Consider the following 13,311-nt stretch of genomic DNA (forward strand, 5'->3'; position numbering starts at 1 on the left):
AGAGCTGGGTGGTCTCCAGCAAGGTATCCTGGAAAATGAGGTCATAATTCTTGGTGACCTTAAGGCCAGAGTGGGCAGAAATTCACAAGCCTGGAAAGGAATACTTGGGAATAATGGCATTTGGAAACTTGAATGCAACAGGTGCTTGCTTACTGATTTCTGTGTGGAGCAGCAGCTCATCATTTTGTCAAAAAAGCAGCCTGAAAACAACTTGGATTTATCCTTGGTTAAAATGTTGGCACCTCATTGATTATATTCTGGTGCACCAGCGTGACTTGAAAGATGTCTTTCACATCAGAGTGATGCCCAGTGCAGATTGTTAGACTAAAAGTCACCTCATTGACTTCAGACCTAATCCAAAGAAAGGGGAGGAGGCAGGAAACGGCTCAGGCAAAGTGAAAGTCGATTTCCAGGCAGTCCTTTACTCGAGGCTTGAAGATGCAAACTAGTCCAGTCAAGTCGAGAGGATGTACTTTCTGCGGCAGCTGAGGAAGTTCAACCTGCCAAAAACAATAATGGTGAACTTCTACACTGCCATTATTGAGTCCATCATCTCCATCACCAACTGGTACGCTACTGCCACTGCTAAGGATAGGAGAAGACTGCTGCCTATCATCCACGCAGCAGAGAAGGTGATCGACTGCAGTCTGCCATCCCTACAGGACCTGTACAACTCCAGGGCCCTTAGGCGAACAGGGAAGATGGTTGCTGATCCCTCTCACCCAGGACACAACCACGGCTGAGGTCCATCAGCACTAAAACCTCAAGACACAAAAACAGCTTCTTTTCGTTTGTAATGGCAAAGACCCCCATTTACCCCCCCCCCCCCCACTCCTACAAAGTACAGACTGATCATCCCTGCAGTGCACACCTGCCTGTCTCATTCCACTGTTATATTTATTTGACAGTAAACTTAGTTTTGCCTATTTGTCATTTGTCAGTATTTTTTTCCTTTTTCCTTACTGTTGTTTACACACCAATGACACCAGATTAATTTCCTTGTATGTGAGAACTTACTTGCTAATAAATTTGATTTTGATTCAATTTATTCAATTTAAGGTTCCAACTCACCATTAATTGTAAAAAAAAAAAAAAAAAAAAGTGCCATGGGCTAAAGGAACCAGTCAAACAACTGGAAATCTTGTACCCGTCATCAAAAAAGGACTGAAATACTAAATTAAAACTAAAATACTAAGTCCAAATTCACCTGTCGTGTGCACTCGAGGACGTGCTCAGAATGTAAGAATCTCATTCAGAACAGAGCAGGCTTTAATACTTTTAACTTTTTGAGTAGTACTACAAGAATCTAATCTTACTTTCACCCCTGCCCCTACAGGAACCAAAAAATGCAGAAGCACCTTGGAAAAAGTTGAAGTTTGTTATTTGGGACCACTGTAGTGCAGACATTTATTTACATGGCAGCGTTTCAGCTGCTGCTCCGTCTGTCCACATCAGTCCTGCAGTCAACACGGTCAAAGTCCACAAAAACACACCCATTTTTGAACTGCAGATAATTGCATTTTTTACCGTTCATGCCAACACATCAGCTGAAGTCTCTCTTGGGGGTGGCTCCAAACATGACATCACAGATGTCAGCATTTGTGGCAGGCTGTCACATATGATTGTTTTTAGCAGCAGGTAAAATCAGGCTGAATTCCCCATGTTTGACTTAATTTCTCAGGGCGTATTGTTCCAAAAATAATATGTAACGCATCACCATTTTCATAATTCTTTATTTATATTAGTGAGCTCATTTGACATTTCATTTACCAGAGACAAGCACCTTAAAACCTTTAATTCCACACTGCATCTGTGTGACTGTTTCTGGATGTGATGTCTATGGTGCACATTTGGTCTGGACTTGGTTTGTGTCAGCGTTTTTTTTGTTTTTTTTTTTTTCCCTTGTTCTTCCTAATGGCTTATTTGTTTGATCAGCCTGTCACCCAACTGCACATTTATTGTTGTTTTATAATATACAAGCTTAAAAATCTCAATTACACAAATGCATATAAGCTCACCAGCTTTCTTTGTAAGTCATGTTCTGTGAGACAGAACTCTGCAACCTTCGGTGGTTTCAGACACAGGACTGCAGTCGTGACTGTTTCCACATGACTTTCATTACTATAGCAACCGATGTGGATGAGACAGCAGATGAGAATTAAAATACACAGAAATCAGAACTCAGATCTGATTTCTGTTAAAAAATAACAAATGACCGTAGCGACCACAATGTCCATGGTCATTGTGGTCGCTATGGTAATTTGTTATGTATAAATAAAGGCAGTCAATTGGTGAGTTCAGATTTGAATCAGACATGCTTCAAATTTGACCTGGCATTTTGAAAAAAAGCCACTCTGACTACAGTCCAACTGTTACGGCGTGCGGTGCCGTAGTGGTTTACAGTGTATATCCTCTCCTGTCCTGCAGATGGCTCTTGCTGATTCTTCCAACAGTCTGATCTGGTTAACTGCAGCTCAGTCACACTGTGGAATTGTGGGAATGGTCAACTGTCTAAGGCAGGAGCCAGGTGGTTCACGAATACGGTAAGAAGTAGAGTGTGTGTGTGTTACTGTCAAAGTTTGCCTGGAAGTATTTGTGTTTTAAATTTTCCTGTTTTGGACACCATGAATATTTTCAACTTAAGCAATAAAATTTAGTCCTCTTAAGATTGGGAAGTCGGTCACTCAGCTTACACAAACACTAAGCGGTATGTTTATTTGTATAAACATACTTCTTATTGTTTGTGTGTCTATATAAGCCATCACTTGTCTTATACACAGCGCTTCTGATCCATCCATCGTTCGTACCTCAGAGAGAGAGAAAAAGAGCAGAATCAGTCGGCCAGAAAAAACTTCCTTTAAGGTATAATTCATCAGCAGTAAATCAACAGAAAAGTAGAGAAAATACTAAGGTGATTGTCGGCCCCTAGCCCTAAGCTTCAGTCGACCCAAAATTTAGATAAAGTTAAGGACGAGACCTGTTACATTGCTAATAAAATTACTTTAAAAAGTATAGGAAGCACAGTAAGATACTATGCCAGTATGCTAGCCATACGAACGGAAAATAAGTGCGTCTTAAGTCTGGACTTGAAAGTCTCTACAGAATCTGACTGTTTTATTGATGCAGGGAGATCATTCCACAGAACAAGGGCACAATAAGAGAAAGCTTTATGATCCACAGACTTTTTATTCTCCCTAGGGTTACAAAGTAGTCCTGCACCCTGACAACGCAAAGCCCGGCCGGTACGTAGGGTTTACTTAGGTCAGCTAAGTAGGGAGGTGCCAGTCCTTGAACAATTTTATAGGTTAGTAGCAGAACCTTAAAATCTGTTCTCACAGGGACAGGAAGCCAGTGAAGGAGTTGGATTTTGACACCCAACCATTACTGTAGTATGCATTAGAAGTAAGCAGGCGTGTAGTAGGGACAGTCTTTACCTCTTCTTTGACCTGGATCTTTACAGTTGACACAGGTGCATGTCTATTGTGTGACAGCAGACTTTTTAAAACAGTTCCTAGTGTGTATTTGTACAGTACCACACCAATTGGAAGCTGCTACTATTTTCATGTGTGTTTGCTATCTTTGACTTTTCCTGGGAAGTTGTTCTTCAGTTACCAGCCTTCAGCTGCATCATGGGATGTGTAGTTTAGTCGTTTAGTGTGACCATCCCAGTGCTGTTACTGCCCTCGTGCTCAATGCACCCTACAGATTGTGTGCTTCTGCTTTTGCACAACAGTGATCATTCAGATGTAGTTCTAGTTGCCATTAGCTGCTTTCTTCTTCTTCTCCTTTCCTGTTCTTTTTCTTGCTAAAAATCTGTTTTTCCAGGTTTTAGACAGTTACATTGGTATTTTGTTGTTACCAGTAACTTTGAATTTTACTCATTTACTTTATAATTCTGATCTCGAATGTGTTCATTTAGAAGCAGTTACATTGACTTGCCTGCTGAAATTTACAGGGTGTGGCAACATCTCTGTTTAGTATTTGCTGGGTCTTAAAGTTGGAAGTGTGCCACCTTTCGACTGTGAGCTGCCTGTCGATCTGTCTTTTATGTGTGTATAGTTGAGCTCTGATTGATTTTTACATTCTGTTGTTGGTCTTCTTCTCATCACCAGCTGTGCATTTGTCTCCAACCTAAATGAGTCTTCGATGACACCATGTTTCCAATTGAGCGATAAGAGCATGCAGGTGGTCCTGGACAGGGATCTGGTCATGAACGTGTTCAGAGATGGACACTGGGGAACCTTCAGACACCAGCTCCTCACTCAGGGTATCAAAGTCACAGCATTCAAAGTCCACTTTAAAGCAGCACTTGTTTGATCCTGCAGTGCTTTTAGCCAGACTTGTTTTGGTGTAACTGTTATTGATCCTTGGTATCCTTCATGATCAAATATCAGTTTTCTTCAGCTGCTCTCCCACTGCAGATATCTGACTCCCCGTTGTGAACTTTTCAGGGGCACAATCTGGTATCTAAGCCGGGCATGAAAACGTGTAATCTGTTGTAAATGTAGCATTGTAGAACACTGTGACCAATCAAGAAGGCTTTGAAGTTGTGTTAAAAATGTGTGGCGTTGTGACTCGCTGTGACCCACAGGAGGAAATCTGTGCAGATTTGGAGTCAAATATGTCTTTCACTGTAATATTTTTAAAGGCTTTGGTCTTTATTTTGATAGTGTGTCTTGAAATAAATCATTACTGCTGAATGTGTATTCGACTGGATGGTTAAGCTGACACCAGGCTCCAAGTAAAGGCTAAAATTAAAATACAATGCAGACTGTAGGGAGCAGTGAGTGATTTCATTGAATGGAGGGGGCAGTGGCTGTGCGCAGGGCAGTGTGGGGGGATAACCACAGCTCGATAAGGAGCGCAGTGCCACTCCTCACTTTGACTTTTAGAAAAAAAAAAGATGACTGTGGATATGTGGGTAGAACATAGTGTTCTTGTTTGATGGGGTTCAAGCCGTACTCACTAAGAACACCGCATTTAAAGAAGTTTGAACATGATTGAAGCTGTTAGACTACAAATACCCATAATTTACCACGTACTGTCAACAGTTTCAAGAATCTGAATGAAATTTTTGAACAGTTAAAAAAAAAAAAAAAAAAATGGATCCTGATTTCAAAACTGGTGCCAATGATGGCCGTAACTACTGCGTATGCCAAGTTAGTTCAAGACTGACAAATGTGAATCATGTTACTATGAAGCATTAAAATGTGCCCCAATTTGCTATTCGGGATTAAATGTGAAGGAACGGCACTCTGTGACTTGCTGTCGATCTACCCAATGTTTAATGATTACATATAGGACGGAAACACAGACACTGTCACGATGCGTTTTAGCTTCGTGCTTGACTGCTTAACGGAACTAAAGTTCACTTGATTTGTCTCAGTCCAACGTCTTTAACATTTGTCTTGTAATTCACTTCAGATGTGTTATCTGGTCACAAAAACAGCAGTTTTAGATTTAGATGTTTAGTTCTTGGTCACTTTCACAAAAGATTACGAGGAAAAAATATCAAGCACATTAGTTTATAAGCTGTTTTCTGGTTTCACGCTGTCTTTCCACTCGTATCGACAGTTGCTGTGTCATTTGCATAAAATATGGCCCCGCCTAGCTGGCAGCATAAGGACTGCCATCGTGTCGCTCTGATGGAAAATGAACGGCAACTCATTGCTTTGCCTCTGTCGCCTGTAGCTAATGTGCCTGTAGGTTAACTGGCTAAGGGTGGTATACAGTCATGTGACAGGAATTTGGACTGCTGTCAGCCAATCATACCTGATTTCCTCATTTTAGGAAACGGGAAGGCAATCTGTGCCAAAAATCTGCAGTAGGAGAGCGGCTTTACTTCTCCGTATTGTTTAGTCGTTGTTGTTGCAACTGTGGTTTGCGTACCAGAGCCACAGATATCAGGTTGGTGAATGACTTGGTGTTGAAGAGACCTTTGACTTCTCTTTGTATCTGGGCTCAGATCTGAGTGAAGAGCCGACAGAGCAGGCCTACGTTGACGTTTTGACTCGAGGCGACTTGTCGAGTCTGCGCTGGATTGCCTCACCACTGCGACATTTTGTTGCTCCAAACCCCAGTGTGCAGCTGTGCCGTGTCTACTTCAGCTCCCTGAATTTCAGAGACATCATGCTGGCCACTGGCAAGCTTCCACCTGATGCTATTCCAGGTATAGACCGTGCACCTGACACATGCACAGAGAGACATAGGTTCATGTACAGCAGAGCTCAAAACCTTCAAAGTCAGTTCTTCCCACCTGCACAGATTTTATCAAACAGTTCGAGTGTTAATGTAATATGGATTTGTTTGGAATTTTATTCCATGTCAGATTTCAGTGGATCAGCAGTTGAAATAAATCCAGATGAATGGCTTCAGAGGACTGGAGGAATTAATGGAATTATCTGTCACTACATTTTAATGTTAATTATTGTATTGTTTTGTTTGTTGTATTTAAGGGCCCACAGGGGCTGCTTGCTTATAGGAGCAGGAAAAAAATCTAAAGACCCAAGTCGAGGCTTCAAGAGCACAATTTAGAATCTTCTTAAGTTCCTAATTGGGGAGGTCTCAAAGAATCATGAACAAGACTATAACTCAAAAAGACAAGATCCTTGGGACCATCCAGACTTTACAACACTGAGGAAGGAGGTTCAGATTAACACCCAGGAACTAACGAACATTTTGTTCTGAAGGTCCAACAGAATGGCAGAGTCACAAAGAAGGAGCTGATGGCATCAGACAGAAATTTGATTAGAGATGTCCCGATCCTGTCCACTACATTAAACATTCTGTTGGTTCTGATGTGTGCGCATGGCAGAATGCGTGCAGCCGCTGCTCTGCGCATCACCATTTATAAAAGCATATTAACACTTTGAATACGCAGCACGTGCATTTCTGTTGGCTGGCACATCTGGTGCGCATCTTACCGGCCAATCAGGTGTCACTTTCCACATGAACACATGACATTTTGTTCTCTTCTCATCAGGGTTTTTGTCCTGCTAATAGACAGAGAAGGTGAGAAGTTTGGAAGAGTGACGGTCCGGTTTGAAGACACATTTTGAGTCGTGTTTGCAGTGGTTGTTGTTTTTGGCGGTGGTTACAGTGAGGCGTCTGTCAAGTCGTTGGGAAGCTGCCTTGACGGGACGGATGTCACTGCATCTAAATTTTACAGTGAACTGTTGTTAGATTTTTTTTCTCAGATGTTCCATGTTTGGTTCCTCAGCATTGTGCCGCCTTTACATGTTCCTGACACATGTTACTGGTTTATTTGGTTCTCTTGGGAACACGGTGTTTCAAACTGGACAGGTTTGGCTTCGGGGTTGGAGTGAGGATCATCATCATCAAGTAGAAAGTTGTGTGACAGACTATCATGCTCGATAACTGGTGGGATAGTACCCCTCCCCAACCCTTAATTGGAGTAAGCAGGTTTAGAAAATGGATGGCTGGAAGTAGAAAGTTACAGTTCTGAGGAATCAAACCTGGGACATCTGACCTCAGTCCCGGCGTTGCCTGGAGTAAATCTACTGTGGCCATGCCCGTTTATATTGCCCTTTTTTTAAGCAGTGCTGTAGTTAATGAACCTTCATTTTCTTTATCCAGGAGACCTCGCTCAGCAGCAGTGCATGCTGGGTATGGAGTTCTCTGGTCGTGATCCAAGCAGTCAGCGTGTGATGGGGCTGCTGCCGGCTAAAGGCCTGGCAACCTGTGTGGATGTGGACAAGCGTTTCCTCTGGGACGTCCCCCACAGTTGGTAAGAGACTATTCTTTATTGTGATGCAGTTCAGCTAAAATGTCTGTAACAACCGTGCATTTTGTGATAAAAGCGTAGATTTTGGTACACATATGGCTAAAGGTATTCCAAATAAAACGGGTTATTAGGCCACCATGAATCTTCAGTACGTCACTCATGGCAGCCATTTTTCAAAATGAAAATTGAAAAAGGCTCCAGTCATATTGAAAACTACACCACTGAGCAATAAACATCTCCTGGATGCACTGGGACACTTCATCAGTGATGTATCATCGAGTGTTTTGGGTCTCAGAACATCAGACACCCTCATTCAGGTGACCCAGCCAGGGCTGATCAGGCCCTGACTAGTGTCCCAGCAGCAACCCATGGATCAGCCCTCTTCTACCATAGCCACCTTGTGGCTTTCTCTGCAGCCTTACTTGCAGCACAAATTGCCTTCTTCTTGCCCACTCCTGTGATGCCCAGCTGGCTGAGAACTTTGCAGAGCGAGCATCCTGCAAACCCTCTACAGCCAACTTCTACAGGTTCGTAGTAGGTCCTCCAGCCTTGGTCCTGCACTCGTTCACCAGCTGTTGATACTTGGCCCGTTTCCTCTCATTTGCTTCCTCTATGCATTCTTCACAGGGCACTGTGAGTTCCAGCATGATGAGATTTTTTGAAGCTTCGGAGGTGACAATCAAGTCTGGTCGTAGCGATGTTATGGCAGTGTGCTGTGGGAACTTCAACTGCTTTCCAAGATCAGCTTGCAGCTGCGAGTTCGAAGCTGTGTGGAGGAGGCCTGTTGTTGTTTTTGCCTGTGCCTGGGGTTTTTCCAGCTCTGATGAAGGTGACTTCCTTCTTCTTGGAGTGGTGCTGCACACTAGTGTTAATTGCTGAGGCTAAGCTCTCAGCAATTGATTTGAGCACCTGGTCATGGTGCCAACGATAATGACCATCCACCAGGGCTTTGGAGCATCTGCTGAGAATGTGCTCTAATGAGCCTCTTCCAGAGCAGAGTGGGGAAGAAAGGTGTTTCATTCTTCCCCCAGGCATGAAGGTTTGCTGGGCTTGGCAGGACATTATAGACTGCTTGCACCAGGAATCGGACGCAGAAGAAGTCTGCCTGCATGATGTTTGCCCATGTGATCCTGCGCTGCAGTGTACTCTCCCACTTCATCCACGCTCCTTGCTGCCGGAGTCCTGCCACCCTGCTCATCCGTTCCTCCTCCACCCCTGCATGGACCTCCTCTTGGAGCAGCTGGTGTTTCTCCTTACCCTTGGCCTTGCTAACCTGGGCTTTTGGGAAATAGCCCAGTCCTGTTTGGCCAGTTGCCAGGGTGCCCACCAGGGCCTTCTGTCTCAGGCGTGACTCCGCCATCTTCACTGCCGTCTCTGCTTTCCATTTCCTTCCTGTTCTCACCTCAGTGCCTGCTTATGACACCTTTACATCCTTGAAGCCCCGATACTGTCGGGCTTCTCGTGTGCGAGCCACCTTAAACTCTTCAGTGAGACCACTGAACAGTAGCTGCAGGGTGTTGCTCGTCCCATAAAGTGCTGCGCTGGTGAGGCTGCGTCTACCACGCATCCTCACCATTGACGAGTCTGACCCCCTTGACAAGTGACCAAATTGACCAAAGATGTATGGTGAGTCATTTGAGAGAAGGAAAACATAAACAAATAAAAAGTACTTGGTTGATAAAGAAATAAAATCTGACTGTGACGTTGGAAATGTTGAAGACCTTTTTTTGTGGTTGTCATGTTATGGTTGTCATGTTATGTTATTTTTCTGCATCCGTCCTTCCAGAAAGCAGCATTCCGCATTGTTGTTTCATCTTGTTGGATTGATGCATTGCGTTATTTTTCAGGACTCTGGAGCAGGCAGCCTCTGTGCCAGTCGTCTACGCCACAGCCTACTACTCTCTGGTGGTTCGTGGCAGGCTCCGCCCCCGAGAGACCGTTCTCATCCATTCAGGATCCGGTGGAGTTGGCCAGGCTGCTATTGCCATTGCACTCAGCAAGAACTGCAAAGTCTTCACAACAGTTGGTTCGTCCTAATCATTTACCGTATTTACCAGGTTTTGCATTTTAAGTTCTGGAAAAAAGGTGGTTGCTGAGCAAAATGATCCCTTTGAACCCTGTCATTCGGTGTTTATGGCACAACATTCTACACAGATTTGCTGTTGGCTGAAGATGTGCGTTCCATATCAGTGTTACTTTTGTTGTGGGGGTGTAAAGAATTGAAAATAGTTGTGGAATTTCTGGTTGTACAGTCTACTTGTTAAAATGGTACAGCTTCTAAGTTTTCACAGATAATTTCTGGGGTACCTCAGGGTTATATTCTAGGGTGGCAGCAGACCAAGCAACCCTGTCCTTGGGCAAGTCCTCCAATTCTTCCTGGGAAGCCAGCTGGGAAATAGAATCCCTCCAGCGTGTCCTGGGTCTTCCCTGGGCTCTCCTCCCATTTGAACATGCCTGGAAGGAGCAGTGGTGCCACACAGTTGCTCCCGGATATTTGAGTTCCTGTCCGTGAACATAAGCTGAGATTCCCAACAGAGGAATCTCATTCCTGCCTCTTGTATCCACAACCTTGTTCTTTCTGCCATTACCCAAAGCTCGTGGTCATAGGTGAGGATAGGAGCGTAAATCAACTCTTGATTCTCTCTTTATGGTGCAGCATCCCTAAAACACCAGAAGTAGCCTCAATCAGCCTATCGATCGCTCTCAAATTAGACCATCTGAAACCTTTAACTTCTAAGTAAAACTAGGAGAACTAAAAACGGGGAGCGAAAAGCACCCCTGGTGTCCACCAGCCAGTTAGCGCTAGCGAGCGGAAAGCACTCACGGCACCTCAGACTCACACCCAGGTGTCACGATTTTAAAGCACCAAATGGTGGTCAGGGAGCGGAAACACAGGGCGGTATGTCCAGGATGCAGTTGCTGTATAAACGGAGCAGGAAACACTCGTAACATGCAGTGTCATTTAAAAGAACACGCCAGCGGTCTGCGCTTTTTGGTGTGGCAACATTTTGGGAAACACACAATGTGCAGCTCAATCTAAAAATACACCGGTGGTGTGTGAGGAATGCAAACGGCAATGAATTAAGCATTCATGCCATAATGGTCAGACTGTGCGACATGTCCTGGCTTGTCCCGCACACATCAGTGGTAGCAAGTTGAGCCACCAATCGTTCACCCGGAGTAGCTGAGGAAAGAACTAGTTGTCTTGCAGCTTCGAGAGGGTGTGTCTGCTGGTCAGGAGGAATGAAATGGAACTGCAGCTGGTCACCTGTTTTCATTTTGTTTTCTGTTTCTCAGGTAGTGATACAGGTACATCTTAATAAATTAGAATATCATTGAAAAGTTACATTCTTTCAGTAATTCAATTACAAAAAGATGAAACTTGTATATTATATAGATTCATTAACACACAGAGTGATATACTGCAAGGCTTCTTTTTATTTTGATGATTATAATTAATAACCTTTATTTAATCAGATAAAAACTCCATTGAGATCAAAACCTCTTTTACAAGGAAGACCTGGTCAAGAAAGGCAGCAGCACACATCACAACAGACAGGTCACCATCATCAAGAGAACGTTAAAAAATGCAAGCAATTTACAGAAAAAACTATCAGTTTGGTCATTGACAATTGAATGGTTGTAACTGATACAACACAAAATGGACGTGAAACTTCAGACTTTTGGGTTTTCATTAACTGTAAGCCATGATCATCAAAATTAAAAGAAATGCTTGAAGCATCTCACTGTGTGTGGAATGTACCTATATAATGAGTTTCATTTTTTTGAAATGAATTACTGAAATAAATTAACACTTCGTTGTTAATTTACTGAGATGCACCTGTAGTTTCTGACTGGGTAATTATCTTTAGTTGTTAAAGTTCTAACAGTGACCTGTGACTGAAGCTTTGATCTGTTGCAACAATAAGATTTTTTTATTATTGTTATTATTATTATTCTCTGCAGATTGAGTTCAAGGGAAATTACCATTTTCAAAGTCAGCAGAAGCTCTGCCCTCTCTGTCACTAGTACCAGTCTATTTGCATTAGTAGCTACTGTTTGTAGAGTCACAATGGTCTGAACTGATCTTTATTCTGTGGTTTTCATTTTTAGTATTAATTTTTAGTTCACGTATGAAGACATAATGTCTTATAAATGTTTTTTAAGACACTTATGCTGTTTTTTATGATGCAGCAGAAATGACTGTGTGTGTGTGTGTGTGTGTGTGTGTGTGTGTGTTAGGTTCTGCAGAGAAGCGTGCCTACCTGCAGACGAGATTCCCGCAGCTCTCAGCCGAATCCTTCACAAACTCCAGAGACACGTCCTTTGAACAGCACATCCTGCTCCACACACGCGGAAAAGGTCAGGCATGTGCACGATCACAACAGAAAAAACCTTGTAACTGTTAATAGCAATATCGTACTCAGAGACTGATTTACTCAACCAAGTCTCTGACAACACAAGGATATCAGGTTTCGTTGTTTGTACCCAGATCCGTATTAAATCAATTTTAGGAACAGGCTGTGGACATTTACAGTAGATGTAAGATGCCGAGGCCTCAGTGTCAGCGTGTGCACGACCTACCAGAGTGCAGTCCGCTTGTCATAAACAGACTGTACTTTGGACACACTGACGGGCTGACCGATGACTTGATGTGACCTACAGTTGCGTGCGTGTGTGTCTTCAGGTGTGGACCTGGTGCTGAACTCCTTGGCCGAGGAGAAGCTGCAGGCCAGTGTCCGCTGTCTGGCTCGACACGGCCGATTCCTGGAGATTGGCAAATACGACCTGTCCAACAACTCCCCGCTGGGTTAGTATCAGACTGGACTTTATTTCTACGATAAAGTTAACCATAATCCATCATCTCAGTCCTGTCAGATTATTGTAAAAAACAAATGGCAATTTGAGAAAATACTGATGAATTACTCTCTTAACCCATGATGGTGAAAGTGGGATTATTTGTTTGAAAAAAAAAATGTTTTCTTTTTTTTTACAGGTGTAAGTTCCAGTTGTTCTATGTTTTTTGTAGTACAGAAGACTGAAAGATTACTTCTCACAGGATTTAAAAAACCTTCTTAGATAGAATCAGTGAAGTGTGGTCAAGAGGAAAATGTGGTGTCAAAGAAATTCATGAGGAAACCTGACAAACATCAAAAGCGAAATTATCTGTGGTAGGACCTGACATTTTCAGGGTGCTTTAAAGTCTACTGCTTCCAAAGGTACAACGAAAGCTGTGGCTGTGGCTCCAAAACCAGACAAGTGACACACTGACCAGGAGCACCCAGAGGGCGCTGTCCGTAAAACTCATGAATCTCAGAAATGTTCTGTGTGAGATTGATCTATGGTGCATCCAGAAATTATTCACAGTTTTCGTCACTCTTTTCACATGTCATGTTACAGCCTTATTCCAAAATGGATGAAATTAACTTTTTCCCCAACATTCACCACACAGTTCCCCATAATGACAATGTGAAAGACTTGAGGCTGTAATTGCTGCCAAAGGTGCATTAACAAAGTATTTATTTTTAATAAATTTCCAAAAAAATTGAAAAACCTTTTTTCATGTT

The 13,311-nt window shown here is 43.1% G+C and overlaps 1 protein-coding gene across 1 annotated transcript in view; it reads left to right on the forward strand.

The window, feature by feature from the left end:
• The window catches only part of fasn (fatty acid synthase), a 185,293-nt gene that overhangs the window by 106,243 nt on the left and 65,739 nt on the right, over positions 1 to 13,311 (forward strand). Inside the window, exons 25-31 of the mRNA XM_034193248.1 lie at positions 2,428 to 2,543; positions 4,113 to 4,267; positions 5,966 to 6,169; positions 7,597 to 7,747; positions 9,592 to 9,770; positions 11,987 to 12,106; positions 12,432 to 12,554. Coding sequence (XP_034049139.1) covers positions 2,428 to 2,543; positions 4,113 to 4,267; positions 5,966 to 6,169; positions 7,597 to 7,747; positions 9,592 to 9,770; positions 11,987 to 12,106; positions 12,432 to 12,554 — 1,048 coding nt within the window. The remainder of the gene's footprint in view (positions 1 to 2,427; positions 2,544 to 4,112; positions 4,268 to 5,965; positions 6,170 to 7,596; positions 7,748 to 9,591; positions 9,771 to 11,986; positions 12,107 to 12,431; positions 12,555 to 13,311) is intronic.

Source organism: Thalassophryne amazonica, chromosome 18, assembly GCF_902500255.1.
Source record: "Thalassophryne amazonica chromosome 18, fThaAma1.1, whole genome shotgun sequence".
NCBI lineage: Eukaryota > Metazoa > Chordata > Actinopteri > Batrachoidiformes > Batrachoididae > Thalassophryne > Thalassophryne amazonica.